This window comes from Balaenoptera physalus (genome assembly GCF_965194825.1).
Source record: "Balaenoptera physalus genome assembly, chromosome: 14".
NCBI classification, from domain to species: Eukaryota; Metazoa; Chordata; class Mammalia; order Artiodactyla; family Balaenopteridae; genus Balaenoptera; species Balaenoptera physalus.
In genome coordinates, this window is record NC_138893.1 from 41,852,218 (window position 1) to 41,866,007 (window position 13,790).

At 46.5% G+C, this 13,790-nt stretch overlaps 1 protein-coding gene across 5 annotated transcripts in view; it reads right to left on the reverse strand.

The window, feature by feature from the left end:
- RBM20 (RNA binding motif protein 20) overlaps positions 1–13,790 on the reverse strand; it is a 204,783-nt gene that overhangs the window by 48,888 nt on the left and 142,105 nt on the right. For all 5 annotated transcript variants that reach the window (XR_014253408.1, XM_082424894.1, XM_082424891.1 and 2 more), the window contains 3 exons: positions 12,928–12,989; positions 10,955–11,046; positions 10,052–10,149 (listed from right to left, as the gene is read on the reverse strand). Coding sequence is in view for 4 of the 5 variants with exons in the window: in XM_082424894.1 (XP_082281020.1) it covers positions 10,052–10,149; positions 10,955–11,046; positions 12,928–12,989 (252 nt within the window). In the remaining variant the exon portion in view is untranslated. The remainder of the gene's footprint in view (positions 1–10,051; positions 10,150–10,954; positions 11,047–12,927; positions 12,990–13,790) is intronic.

A 13,790-nucleotide genomic window follows, 5' to 3' on the forward strand; every position in this document is an offset into this window, starting at 1 on the left:
GAGGACCGAGCCCTTCTCCAGGGAAGACAGGAGGAGGGCTAAGAGGCAGGATCTTTGCCTCTCATTAGGGTGAGTGGCCACACAAAAATGCAGACCCAACTGGGCTCCCGGGCTGGGCAGAGTGGCCAGTCCTCTGAGTTTATCCGCAGGAGGGCGGAGGCTGGGTGCTCTGCTGGCTCCTCTTGGCCAGGCACGTTTCTGCCCATGTGACTCTGCTGTGGCCGGCCCGGGCTCATGTGTGCTTGGACAACAGAGCAGACACGCAGGGCAGTTCTGGACCGGTCCTGCTCCTTGCCTGTCCCGTTGCCTAGTGACTGGGCACGAGGGCCAGCGCCTCTCTCATCGTCTCCTCCAGACTGAAAGAGCAACTCAAGAGGCTTTTATCCAAGCATAAGTGTAGCGACTACTGCTGAGAGCAGAGCATGCCTCCCGAGGAATAAACACCCTCACCGCTGCTGGTCACCAAAGAACAATATGAAGTCACACTGCGGACAAGTTAGAAAGGCGCTAAAATGAGTGAGTCTCAATTAAGATTTTCATTTAAATTTAAAAAGTACACTGCAGCAACACGGATGGACCTAGAGGATTGTGACACTAAGTGAAGTCAGAGAAAGACAAATATCATATGATATCACTTATATGTGCAATCTAAAAAAAAAAAATGATACAAATGAACTTATTTACAAAACAGAAATAGACTCACAGACATAGAAAACAAATTTATGGTGACCAAAGGGGAAAGGGGGGAGGGGGATAAATTAGGAGTTTGGGATTAACAGATACACACTACTATATATATAAAACAAATAAACAACAAGGACCTACTCTATGGCAGAGGGAACTATATTCAATATCTTGTAATAACCTACAATGGAAAAGAATCTGAAAAAGAATAGACATATATATGTATAACTGAATCATTTTGCTGTACACCTGAAACTAATACAACATGTAAATCAACTCTACTTCAATAGAAAGTTGTTTGTTTTGAAAAACTAAAAAAAAAAAGTATTTATTTACATAGAAAAAAGTGTACATTTCATTGGCTCTATTTCCTCCCAAGATTTTAATCAGCAATAGAAATTGGATTTTATTGACACCCTTGTCGTCACTTAAAATACTCATGAGATTTTTAGTAATCTTCCAATTAATCATATTAATCTGGAGTTTCTCCACTGGTGAACTGCAGATGGGTTACAGGTATGCCAAGATACTGGCCCCTTGGGGCAAAGCACCTCCAGTGGCCACAAGCAGCTTCTTCACTTTAACCAGTTCCCTTCAGTGTATCATTTTCTAAGGGACCCATGAAATGAAAATCTTGCCCATCAAAAATCTGTGTTGTGTCTGGTATCAGGGCATGTGAGAAATCTTAACCAGTTAGAAACATTTTTTATGTGTGGTATTCTTTTGCAAATATTTGATTTAGGATAGTTCAGTCTACTTTCCTTTCTGTCACTGACCTAAAGTATCTTTTTGTTAAACTCAACTAGGTTCAAAATCATATTTGATTCATAAAGGGTGTGGGGTTATATGTATAATCACTCTATCCTTGAACAGTTCATATAAACATGGCTATTATTTGCCTTACGTCCTATGGGAACTCTGGACGATGGGGGAGAAGGGGTGAGAGGAAGGCAGAATACGGTCTAGGTGGTACTCTTGTAGAGTAAAATCTGTCCACTGGGGTCACAGACAATCCTGAGTGCCTTGGAGCAGGCAGCATGATGCCTTACGCTAATTCCCAACCTGGGTTCTCTACGAAGTCCAAGTCCTGAAGGGTCTTTGAAGGTAATAATATATCAAGGAAGGATCGTTATTTTTGACATTTAAAAAACCGGAGTTGAGGGACTTCCCTGGCGGTCTGGTGGTTCAGACTTCACCTTCCAATGCAGGGGGTGTGGGTTTGATCCCTGGGCAGGGAGCTAAGATCCCACGTGCCCGGCGGCCAAAACACCAAAGCATAAAACAGAAGCAATATTGTAACAAATTCAATAAAGACTTTAAAAAATTTAAAAACAAACAAACAAACAAAAAAACCTGAGTTGAGATCATACTTTGAGTTTCTTTACTGAGATGCTAATCTTGGTTAGATCCTTACCCTGATGAGAAAGTCTGGTGTGTCTGTGTTTTTCGATTCATAGAAATGGGGAGCTAGTTAATTACTCACTAATGTAAGTGCTTTGGCAGATACAGTACTTTTGCCAAACATGAAATGCAGGACAGGTGCTGCTCGAGGTAGGAGTAATAACTGAAAACAGTTTGGGCTGTAAAAAGCACAAGACTTCCTGACGTAGTGAAAGAACCTGATCTTGGAAGACAGAGGACTGGGTTTCAGTTCCAGCTCAGCAACCGATTAGGTACATGACAAGGACAAACTAATTTTCCTTTCCTTAGTTCTCCAGTGTCTGGAATGAGGAAGTTAGTCTATACGTCTTAAGTCCTCTCCAGACGTAAAATATCCATGCTATGTGGCTCAAAGTTCTAAAATTCCACTCCTCTCAGAAGCCTTGCCAAGCTAAACCCTAAGATCCAGGTTAATGATAATAAGCTTCCCCAACTGTGTTGGGCAAAAACAGGAAGTCTGTGTTTTTCCCACTCCCTGTCCCAATGAATGTAATGTTTGTCCTCCCGCTCTGCGCGATCAGCCGTTTCAGCAAGCATGCATATGTGCACAAGCATGGCCAACGTTCAGACAGGCCTGTACGTGTTGTTGCTGGTTTCATCTTTACAGGGCTGAAGATAAGCTCCAAGCAGTGAACACCTTGCCAACGTGCTCTGCCCTGAGAAAGACGCTGCTCCCTGAATGAACGAGAGGAGTTGAGATCATATACTGAGATAAACGAAAGACAGGTGGGACCGCTGCCTCTCTGAGGACAGACACACATCAGGTGTGTGCCTCACGGTCTTCAGACACCAGTGCCAGGCCAGTGGGAATATCAGACAGACCTGGGTCTGTGTCCCTGCTCCCCAGTGACTACCGTGGGCAAGTTACTGAATTTCTCCAAGCCTGAGTTTGTTTGTCTATAAACCAGGGAAAATAAACATTGATTCCACAGGACCCTTTAGAAGACAAAAATGCCACAATGTATGTAAAGTGCCTTTGTGCAAGGCTTGGCATCAGCAGGCTTCTATAAATAAATATTTGTCTCCTTCTTTCCTCCAACAGTTAAAGGATGTGCTATGATGCTCCTGGACTGGGAAAAAATGTAACTGTACTGTGATTATGTAAGAGAAAGTCTGTGTTCTTAGGAAATTCATGCTGATGTAGTTAGGAGTGAAGAGGTACCATGTCTCCAATGGTTCAGGAGAAATATGCATAGATCATTAGATGGATGAATGGATGGATGGATGAACAGATAAAGATAGAGATGGATGGATAGACAGATGATAATGAGACAGAGACAGAAGAGACACAGAGAGAGAATGATGAAGTAAATGGGCCAAAATGTAAAAAAAGTAGTAAATCTAGGCAAAAGGTATATGGGTGGGGAGTGTTCCTTATACCTTTCTTGCAACTTTTCTGTAAGTCTAAATTATATTAAAATTAAAAGTTACTAAAATAAATTTTAAAAGATGTGCTCTGCGGCAGAAGAGCAGCTGGGTTTAGAGAGAATTGTGAGACCTGGTGTTGATGGGCTCCGCTAACATCCCACCTGATGGTCTGCCTGCTGAGCTCCCGGGAGGCACACATGCGACAGTGCATTTGGAACTTCCCAGTCCAAGGTCAAATCTCTAAGAGAGCTAAGGCATCTGGGCTGTAACTGAAGCCCTCATTACTAACCTAAGGGGACAATCATCCTTCCCCAGCCCGGGGGACGCTTCAGTCAGCTCGTAGAGCGGCATGACCCGAATGCCCCGACGTGCAATCAGGCGCCTGGGCTGTACATTTTCACAGGCTGGGGTCACTCATTTAAAACCAGATGCTGCTTCTAATGGTTCATGCAGCCGAGTCCAAGACCTCTCAAGTCACCCACAAATCTTTTATAGATGGGTGGAAATGTGAAAAGAGCAGACTTGTGCAGGAAGATTCTGAGACCTTTCAATGCCCTCCGATGCAGGTGGGAACAGGCTTCGCGGATGAGTTCAAAGAACAGCCCCAGTTCAAATAACTCACAGAGTTGCAATAAAAATGTGGCTCAGGGCAAGAGGCCTGCGGGGTGAGAGAAGTCTCTCAAAGTGCTTCTTAGAGCTACGAAATGTAGATTCGATCTTCAATAAACAATTTTCTCTGCTCCAGCCTGATCTCCTTTAGATGTGACCTAATTTACTCTGGCACACAGTCTGTGGGCCTCTGCTGGGTTTGTGCTAAACAAACCTGAGGACAGACACAGGGCAAATGTTTATTTCTCATGGTGTTGATTTCGAACATACTATGCAGAGAGTGAATGGGTATGAGTTCCAAAGCTATGGATCTTGGTGTAACTTGGAGGATAGAAACAGATGTCTTTATTGATACTTTCAAATATTTTATAAAGCATATTAGCTTTGACTTAGAGAAAATCTACTTTTATTGGTGCCGGATTGCCTACGGGTCTTGGGTGGCTCATGTGCCGAGCAACTTCAACATTACTGTAAACTTTAGAGTCACGGAACCTTAAAACCAGGAGGTCATCTGGTCCACACTCATCAATGTGTATGAAGACACTGATGCCTGGGAGAAGGTAAGGAACTTAATCTGTGGGCAATGAAGCAGGGGTAGATGTGTGATAACAACTCTCCCTGAAAAACCAATCAATCGCAGACTTGATAAATTACGGTAAACGTATACAATAGATGGTGTTACAACATCTGATAGTGTTTTATGTTCAGATGTGAAAAGATGTCTATAAATCAATTAAAATGTCTTGAGAGTTTATGTTAAGTGAAAAAAAACCAAGTTGCACAACAGATGATATGGGGTAATCTGACTTTCCCCCAAATATATACTTTTAGTAAATAAACATGCACACATACACTAGCTAGAGATAGATAGCTATAGGCAAAGACATTTACCTTTGGCTTTCTCTGCAGGGTTAGATTTTCTATTTTTTATATCTCTGTTACTGTTTAAAATTTTTTACGTCATTTTTTTGTTTTTGCAACAAGAAAAAATAATTCGGATTTGTAAAAAGAAAAGGAAAAAACCCAGAAAACAAAACCCACCCAGGTCTCCTGTCTCCCCACTCTCTGCTCTCTTCGAAAATGTACAAGGTGACCCCTGCCCAGGGGACAAGAGCGAGGACAGAGCTGGAATGGTGAGGGAGGGTGCCACATCAGTTAAGAACTCTCCATGCTCTTTGGCGGTCAGGAGACCAGAGTGCTCTGAGCCATGGACCCAGAAGGCCAAGGTGGACAGATAGATGTTCAAGAAACAGCCAGCAATCTGAGGGACAACCTGTGACTTAAACCTCTGGTCTTTCACAAACATTTCTATTTTCCTGTGCCTCGGTTTCCTTATTTATACACGTTTTCTGGTGTGCAGGGTCCTGGTGAGAAAGAAACCATAAAAACAATGTGTATCGTCCCAGGACAGGGAGGCCCCATCTGAGGCACCAGCACTAAATAAACTCCAAGGTGGCTGTGAAAACTACAAGGTGGTTTTACGGGGACAGCCAGCAGGCAAAGTGCATCTCAGGCAGGCGCAAGAAAACTATTTACAGCCTGAGAAGGCCCCTATGGCCCCTTCTAGAAACCTGATTACTCTGTTTATGACAACTCAGGCAGCAAAGGATAAAGTGCCTCTGCTCTGTCAAATGGCAGAAGCTTAAGAGAAAGTGAACGCTCCTCTCCCAGGACCCTGGGGCTGGAGGACCCTGGGGCTGGAGGACCCTGGGGCTGGAGGGGACAGACACAAAGCACCCACCCTCAGCAAATGCAGCACACAACTGTCACTTCAGTGCCCCATCTCTGTCAGAAATAAACATGGAAACGAAGGGCTCGCATTCCCACCGAGTTGAGACAAATGTAAATTCAGCCAAGCCTGGGCTTGGGGGAGGTGGTAGATGGGTCATGTGGTCGTTACAGATTTCGTGGCAGTTCAGATACCCTCTGAAGCCTCAGTCATGACACGGAGCCCCTCGTCACTGTGTTCCCCTGCTTAAAAACAGAGGGCTTTAGAAGGAAGCACTGCTCTTTGCTCCACAAACAATAGTGATATGACAACGGCTGAGTCCTGGCTGTTCCGGCTTTTACTCAACAGAATGTGTTTCTGAAAAGACGCATGTAGGCGGAATCAGGCAGAAAAAGCCCTGGCACTGGACTGGAACACACTTCTGGGGAAAAGGCATCAAAGCCTTTATGGGTTCTCTACGGTAGCTGGAAGTGGGGAAGTGGGAGGAATTTCACTGTCCTCCTTAAATATTTCTTTTCTGTTTGAATTTTCACAAAAAGCATAAATATGTAAGCAGAAAGAACCAACAGAATGCAAAAGGAGCTCGCCGGGCACTCATGGAGCCCAGAAAAGCATCCTCTGGTAACACAGTAACCACCCTTTGATGTATCTGCTTATCTTGGGAGGTCAGCATTTGTAGGCAGAAAAAAACCCCAATAATTTCTCTGAGGAACTCTCCTGCTACTTAAAGGAGCCTCACAGAGCATTGTGGCAGATTCATCAGCTCTTCATTTCTCGGCTTTTCTCCAGGGGTCAGTATTTTTGGATTTCAGGGTTTTCTAAAGAGACATACCCACATTCGATAGCATTTGCCAGAAACGGCAACAAGAGGACCAGAAGCCGACAGAAGGCTGTGACCATCCAGGCACTGATGATGCAGGGAGTGGCTGGGGCAAACTGTGTCCTCGGCCCCCAGATTATCCTTGGGAAGCTCCCGTGACCAGCAAGGCTTCGCAGAGCTTGTAACGATAAAACCAGTCAGATGAGAGCTCTTCACCTCCAATGGGTGTACAGCAGTGCCTCCAAATGTCGGGTTCATCTTGGGAGACGCTGTCACGGTACACAGAAGAATTCGGCCGCTGGGTCTGATGGCCTTTTCACCTTTTGCTCCACGGCTGCTGCTGGCCAAAGCCTGAGAAGTCCTCATCACCCCCAAGGCAGCCTCAGAGCCTGCCAAGCAGCTTGTGGAGTGGGAGTGGGGGAGCGGGGGACTTACTAACGGGAGAATCATCACGAGGGAGAGAACTCAGAGACCCTCAGAGACGGGCAGCAGCACTAAGTGGTTGAAAATGAGGCTTCTAGATAGAGCCGGGTCCCCTGGGTTCAAATCCCAGTGCTGCCACTTACCAGCTGTGTGACCTTAGGCAGGTTACTTAGTCTCTCTGTGCCTCAGTTTCCTCCCCTCACAGAGTTGTCTGGAGGATTAAATGAGCTAATACATACAAAAAATGCTAAGAATGTGTTGAGCACTACGTAAAGGTGCTATTATGATCACCATCCGACAGTGTCTGGGCTCTCCATCACCTTCCTGCTGCTGCCAATGCTGAAAGCAAAATGTTTCTTGTGTTGCTTCTCGGGCTCAAGCCAGATGAATGCCCATCTCTAGGCGTCTGGAGGAAACTGTACTCATGAATGGTCACGAGTCAGCAGATTGCTCGTGCCTGCCCCTCACCTAAGTAAAGCCCTTCCGTGGGAGCCTCTCTCAGCCTCTCTCGGGGTGGGGAGGGCAGATACGACTACGGGGATTCCCAGACAGATTCGCACAGGAGGAACGCTGACACTGAGACCGGCCCCAAATCACATGACCGGCAGACAGAGCTGGCCTTAGCATAGGTTTCCCCACAGCAGGCTAAACTGACTCGTTACTCAATAACAGCCATTATTACTTCTTACACACTGCACAGTTCACAAAGCGTTGTCACCTGCACGGTCTCATTTGACCCTCACAAGGGCATCGAATCAGGAGACTGTGCTCAAATGGCCACATGAGATGTTCCAAGATTAGAGGCATAATCAGAAGGATCACAAGCCAAGTGAAAACCTAACTTCAAAAGTCATTATTACGGGAGTATTTTCCCCATTTAAGGAAATGGAGCCTCAGAGAAGTAAAGCCATTTGCCCGAGGCCACTCAGCTTCAGGATCCAGAACTGGGACTTGAACTTAGGGCCTCTTGCCTCCACATCCACAGCAAAGGGCCTCTGGTTCACTGGTCAGCGCCGGAGGACACAGCTGAGGCATAGACAGACACAGAGTCCTCCTGCCCTTGCCTCTCCTCGCCCCCTCAGCCCCTGCCCCTTCATAAAGGGACTTAGTTGACACGGGTTCTCTCTCCTGTGCCCAGACCCCTGGCCCATCTGGCACCCACCCCTGCCTCCCCTGTCTGGGTCACAGCCCCTTTCCGCTCAGTGCTGGGGTCTCAGAGCTGGCTCCGCGGTCCACAGTGTGGGAAACAGGCCCTGGGGGGTTGGGGTGGTGCTGGAGCAGCCAGTGCCCCCATGGGACACGAGGTCAAGTAATCGGGCGTCTGACTCCAAGACAAACTCCAGGTTCACTGAACCCAGCCATTCTGCTCTCCTGGGACTGACCCCAAGCTGTCCCTGACCAGCCGTGGCTCTCAGCCTGAAGACTGCAGAGGGAAACCACAACATTCCTTCACACACGGGCTTGCAGACAGGGGCTCCCCCTTGAAGCACGTCTCCCCGAAACACAACTAAACAGACACAAACAAAGGGAAATCTCGGCCCAGACAGGCCTCACTTCTCATCACGAGCCTCTTCACCTCCCCACTCACTCAGCCCCCAGGGTCTAAAACCTACACTTCTCTGCTTGCTCTTCCTAAGTTTTGCTCAAATGCCCCGACAGACACGTGGAGGGGACGGCACGTGGAGACCCGCTCTGCTGAGCACAAGAAGAGAGAAAGAGCCTGCAGCTGCTCACATCACGAATTGGAAAAATGCAGGCACACACATACTGAATGATTCCATTTCTATGAAATGACCCAGAGAGGTAAATCCATGGAGACAGAAAGCAGAGCAGTGGTGACCAGGGACTGGGGTGACAGGAGTGAGGAGTGACTGCTTACCGGGGGGCGGGATTATCTCTTGTGTTGATGAAAATGTTCTAAAACTGGTTCTGGTGTTGGTTGCACAAGTCTGTGAATATACTAAAAACCATTTAAAAAAAAAAAAATGCAGGCACAGGCAAAACCACACAGACACACGCCCTCGAGCAGGGTTCAGCCAAACACAGTTTGCTTTACAGGGGGCTCTGCGGCTCCCACCCCCTTCCCCGCATTTCCCAGGGAGGAAGAGAAGCTGGGCAGCTCCTGGGGGACCAGGCTACATGCAGGGGGAAAACTGAGGGGGGAGAGCAAGTTGTCACAATTGCTGGAAAAAGGAGGAATGAATCTTTAGAGCTATGGGGGACGAAAGTGCCCGTTGTAGAGAGGAAGGAACACAAACACAACTAAAAACGAAGTATTGATATTATGTAGATGTCACCATTTCCCCAAGGGGACAAAAATACCATTAGTGTACGGTCCTTAGTTTTCAAACACATTTTCTCTTTCTGTTCAAGTTTCAGAATTACCCACTCACAGGAAATGGTCCACTTCAATAAAATGTCCAAGTCTTAGAAAACACACAGCACACACACACACACACACACACACACACACACACACACACACAACCCTCATACTTATTTTTTTCTAAACCAGTGTTGAATGCTAGAAAATCTTTGAGTGCTTTCAATTTTAAGAAATTATGTCAGCTTTTTAATCTATGTGTTTCAACACCAGCTGGAATGAATTAAACAACTCGTTTTTAAAAAAAAAATTCATCCATTTATTTATTTATTTGGCTGTGCCGGGTCCCAGTTGTGGCATGTGGGATCTCCAGTTGCGGCATGCAAACTCCCAGTTGTGGCACACAGGATCCAGTTCCCTGACCAGGGACCGAACCCGGGCCCCCTGCACTGGGAGTGCGGAGCCCCAGCCTCTGGGCTACCAGGGAAAACCCTGAATTAAACAACTCTTGACCTCTGCTTTCCTGCACTGCACTAAGTCCCATCTGTGCCAGCTTCACCCCAGCCCCTTCTGTATCTCTACACCCAGGCAGAGCAGGTGATACAAATGCGTTGATGATGACAAATGACAGCAGAGAAAATGCTTCTGTACTCACATTTGTCCCTGGGGAAGCTGAAGGGAATGCGGGATTTGACAGAGTAAATGACCTCACAGGAATGGCCGCATATGATGTTCCAAGATTTGAGGAGTAATCTAAATGGTAAATTACACAAAACTGGGTGAAAACCTAGTCATTTCCTTGACCTTCGAAAGTCATTATTTATGGATATGTGCAAGAGTAATGTTCCTCCTATTTAAAACTAAAAATGACATTTTTTACCAAATGTTCTTTTTAAAAAATATTAAATTTAGCTTTTCTTTCTTGAAATAAATCATTCTTTTTCATAAATGCTTAAAAGTCGTAAGGCAAACGTAATAAAATAACTGGTTTAAGCCCCCAAAAAAGTCATTATTAGGACAGAAGTGGGAAGAGAAAAGTGAAAATTTCATTTTAACACAGTGATTAGTGATTGGCCTGATTATACTTCTGGGCATGTTGATAACCAGCAAAGCTTTACGTCTAAAGCACGTAGAAAACACTGAGGAGCCCAGAGAGCAGGCCCAGTGCATTTTAGCATCTTGGGATCTGTCTGCTTTATAGATGTGTCCACAAGGGCACATCGGGGACATTTGGTTATTAAAGATGGGGAGTAAATGTAAAATAGATAGCTAGTGGGAAGCAGCCGCATAGCACAGGGAGATCAGCTCAGTGCTGTGTGACCACCTAGAGGGGTGGGATAGGGAGGGTGGGAGAGAGACGCAAGAGGCAGGACATATGGGGATATATGTATACGTATAGCTGATTCACTTTGTTATAAAGCAGAAGCTAACACACCATTGTAAAGCAATTATACTCCAATAAAGATGTTAAATAAATAAATAAATAAAGGTTGGGAGTAAGAAGCCTTTGGAAAACTGATTTCTGCTTCAAGCTGCTGATCTGTGGGTCCTTTCTCACCTTCGTTCCCAGCAGGGTTATAAACGGCTGTGCTGTTGGGAGAGGCACACAGTGTTCCCTCTGCCGAACCGAGTACACACTGGACAGCGGGGCTGGAGAGGGGTGAAAAAGGGGAACCAGTTACTGAATAAGTTAAACAAAGAATTGCCATGTGACCCAGAGATTCCACTCCAAGGCTTAGACCCCAAATAGTAGAAAATAAATGTTCAAACAGAGATGTTCACAGCAGCCCTATTCATAATAACCAAAAGGTAGAAACACCCCAAATATAGATCAAAAGATGAATGGATAAACAAAATGTTATATATATATATATGAATATTATTCAGCCATAAAAAGGCTACAATGTGGGTGGACCTTGAAAATATTATGCTAAGTGAAAAAGCCAGTCACAGAAGGTCACATGCTGTATGATTCTATTCATATTAAATGTTCAGAAGAAGCAAATCCATGAAGATAGAAAGCAGATTAGTGGTTGCCAGGGGCTGGGGGTAGGGAGGGGGAATGGGGAGTGACTGCCTAATGGGTATAAGTTTCCTCTGGGGGTGATGAAAATGTTCTGGAACTAGAGACTGGTAGTATTTGCAAAACCTTGTGAATGTGCTAAATACCATTGAATTGTACACCTTAAAATGGTTAAAATGGTGAGTCTTATGTGAGTTTTATCACAATAAAAAAATGGGGTGCCAGAAAAGAAATGCCTTTTTAAAATCACTTTTTAAAATTGTGGTAAAATACACATAACATAAAACTTACCATCTTAACCATTTTTAAGTGTACAGTTCGGTGGCATTAAGTACATCCACACTGTTTGGCAACCATGACTACCCTCCATCTCCCGAAGAACTCTTCCCATCTTGTAAAGCTGAAACCCTGTACTACCTCCCCAGCCCCTTCTCCCAGCCCCTGGCAGCCACCCTTCCACTTTCTGTCTCTATGAATCTGACTACTCTCAGTACTTCCTGTAAGTGGAATCACACAGCATTTGTCCTTTTGTGACTGGCTTATCTCACTTAGAGTAACGTCCTCAAGGTTCACCCATGTTGTTGCCTGTGTCAGAAATTCCTTCCTTTTGAAGGCTGAATAATATTCCACTGTAAACACAGACCACATGTGTTTATCTATTTATCTGGCCTGGACATTTGGGTCGCTTCTACCTTTTGGTTACTGTAAATAAGGAAGGGAGGCCTTTTGGGTGAGCTCATTTCAAAACACTTAACCCCGTCCTCTGTTCTACATCCCTGGGCCCAGGCTCCTCTCTTCTGTGCGGATATCTGGAACCCCCTCCTCACTGGTCTCCCCGAGTCTGCCTTTGCCCCCACCACCTATTCTCAGCATGGCAGCCAGGGTCCCAGTCAGTGAAGCCGGAGCACATTCCTTCTCTGCTCAGCCCTCCAGGGCTCCAGTCCCATTCAAATCAAAAGTGAAAGTCCTCTCCACAAGCCCGAGTGCTCAGGATGGGGCCCCACTACTTCCCGGGCTCCTCCCCCCAGGTACTCCGCACTGCTCACACTGATGCTGCCTGAGCATCCTTGGACCACGCCAGGGCCCTCAAACTTGCTGTTCCTTCTGCTGGGACTGCACGTCCCCCAGACGGCCACGGCTCATTCCATGCCCTCCTGGGGCGTCCTCCGTAAGGCCTTCCCACCACCAGCCCCTCTGAGTGCGCGCGCGCACACACACACACACACACACACACACACACACACACACACACACACTTCCTGCCCCTGCCCTGATGCCGTTTTCTGCTTAGCGTTTACCACCAGAGATGCTATAGAGTTCACTAGTTTATCATCTGACACCGCCCCCACCCCCACCCCACCATTAAGTGTAAAGCTCCTTGAGAACAGGGATTTGCTTGTTTTGTCCTCTGCTCTTTCCCCAGCAAGAACAAAGCAAGGCACACAGTAAGTGCTCAGTGAATGTTCGCTGAGTGCATGCATGAACCTGTCCTCCTGGACAGCACTTACTTTTCAGAGAAGAGCAGGCATTTCTGAGCATGTAGTTTCCCTTTTACATGCAGCTCCCAGTCCTAGGCCAGAAGGAAAGAAAAATGACCGAAGGAGAACTGAGCCCCCGGGAAGGCAGTGGACGAGTACAGGCTTCCTCCTAAAGGCAGGGAGCACAGAGTGCCCAGATGCTGGACCCTGCTGATGCCTCTCCCTCCCCTGCTCCCCTCCCATCCAGGCTCCTCCCCCGTTCCTGCCTCCCTAACCAGCCGTCGTCGTCATCATCATCATCATCGGCCTCCACCTGCACATCCCATGCCTATCTTGGACAGGAGCCCAGATTCACAAGTCCGATTTCCTCTTCCCCTTTCAGGGGGCCCCTGGTCCCACCACACCTCCGATGTACTTCCATATGAGAATCTGGCAGGTGGACTCCCAGGGTGTTACAAAGCCTTAGAAAAGACTATGAGAGACAAAGTCCTCCATCACCTCCCACGTTAGCTGGCCCCCTCCTGAGACAGGAGGTGAGAGGGTATGGCCCACCCAAGTGACAGGGATGCGTTTGCATGACATAACCCAAGCAGAGGTGAATGACACACTGTGGTGTGTTGCCCGCTAAACAAGGATTACTGTGCTCTGCAGACAGGATGAGAGACAAGAGGCCGTACAGCTCAGTGATAAGAGGCACAGGCTCTGGGAGGGTCAGACCCACGTTCGAATCTCCACTCCACCACTTTCTGGCTATGGGGCCCTGGACAAGTCATTTCATGTCTCTGGGCCTCAGTTTTTGCATCTGTAAAATGAGTATAATAATAGTATCTACCTTGGAGAGTTACCGCTGACACAGAGAAAGGGTTTAATATATGCTAACTGCAATTATTATT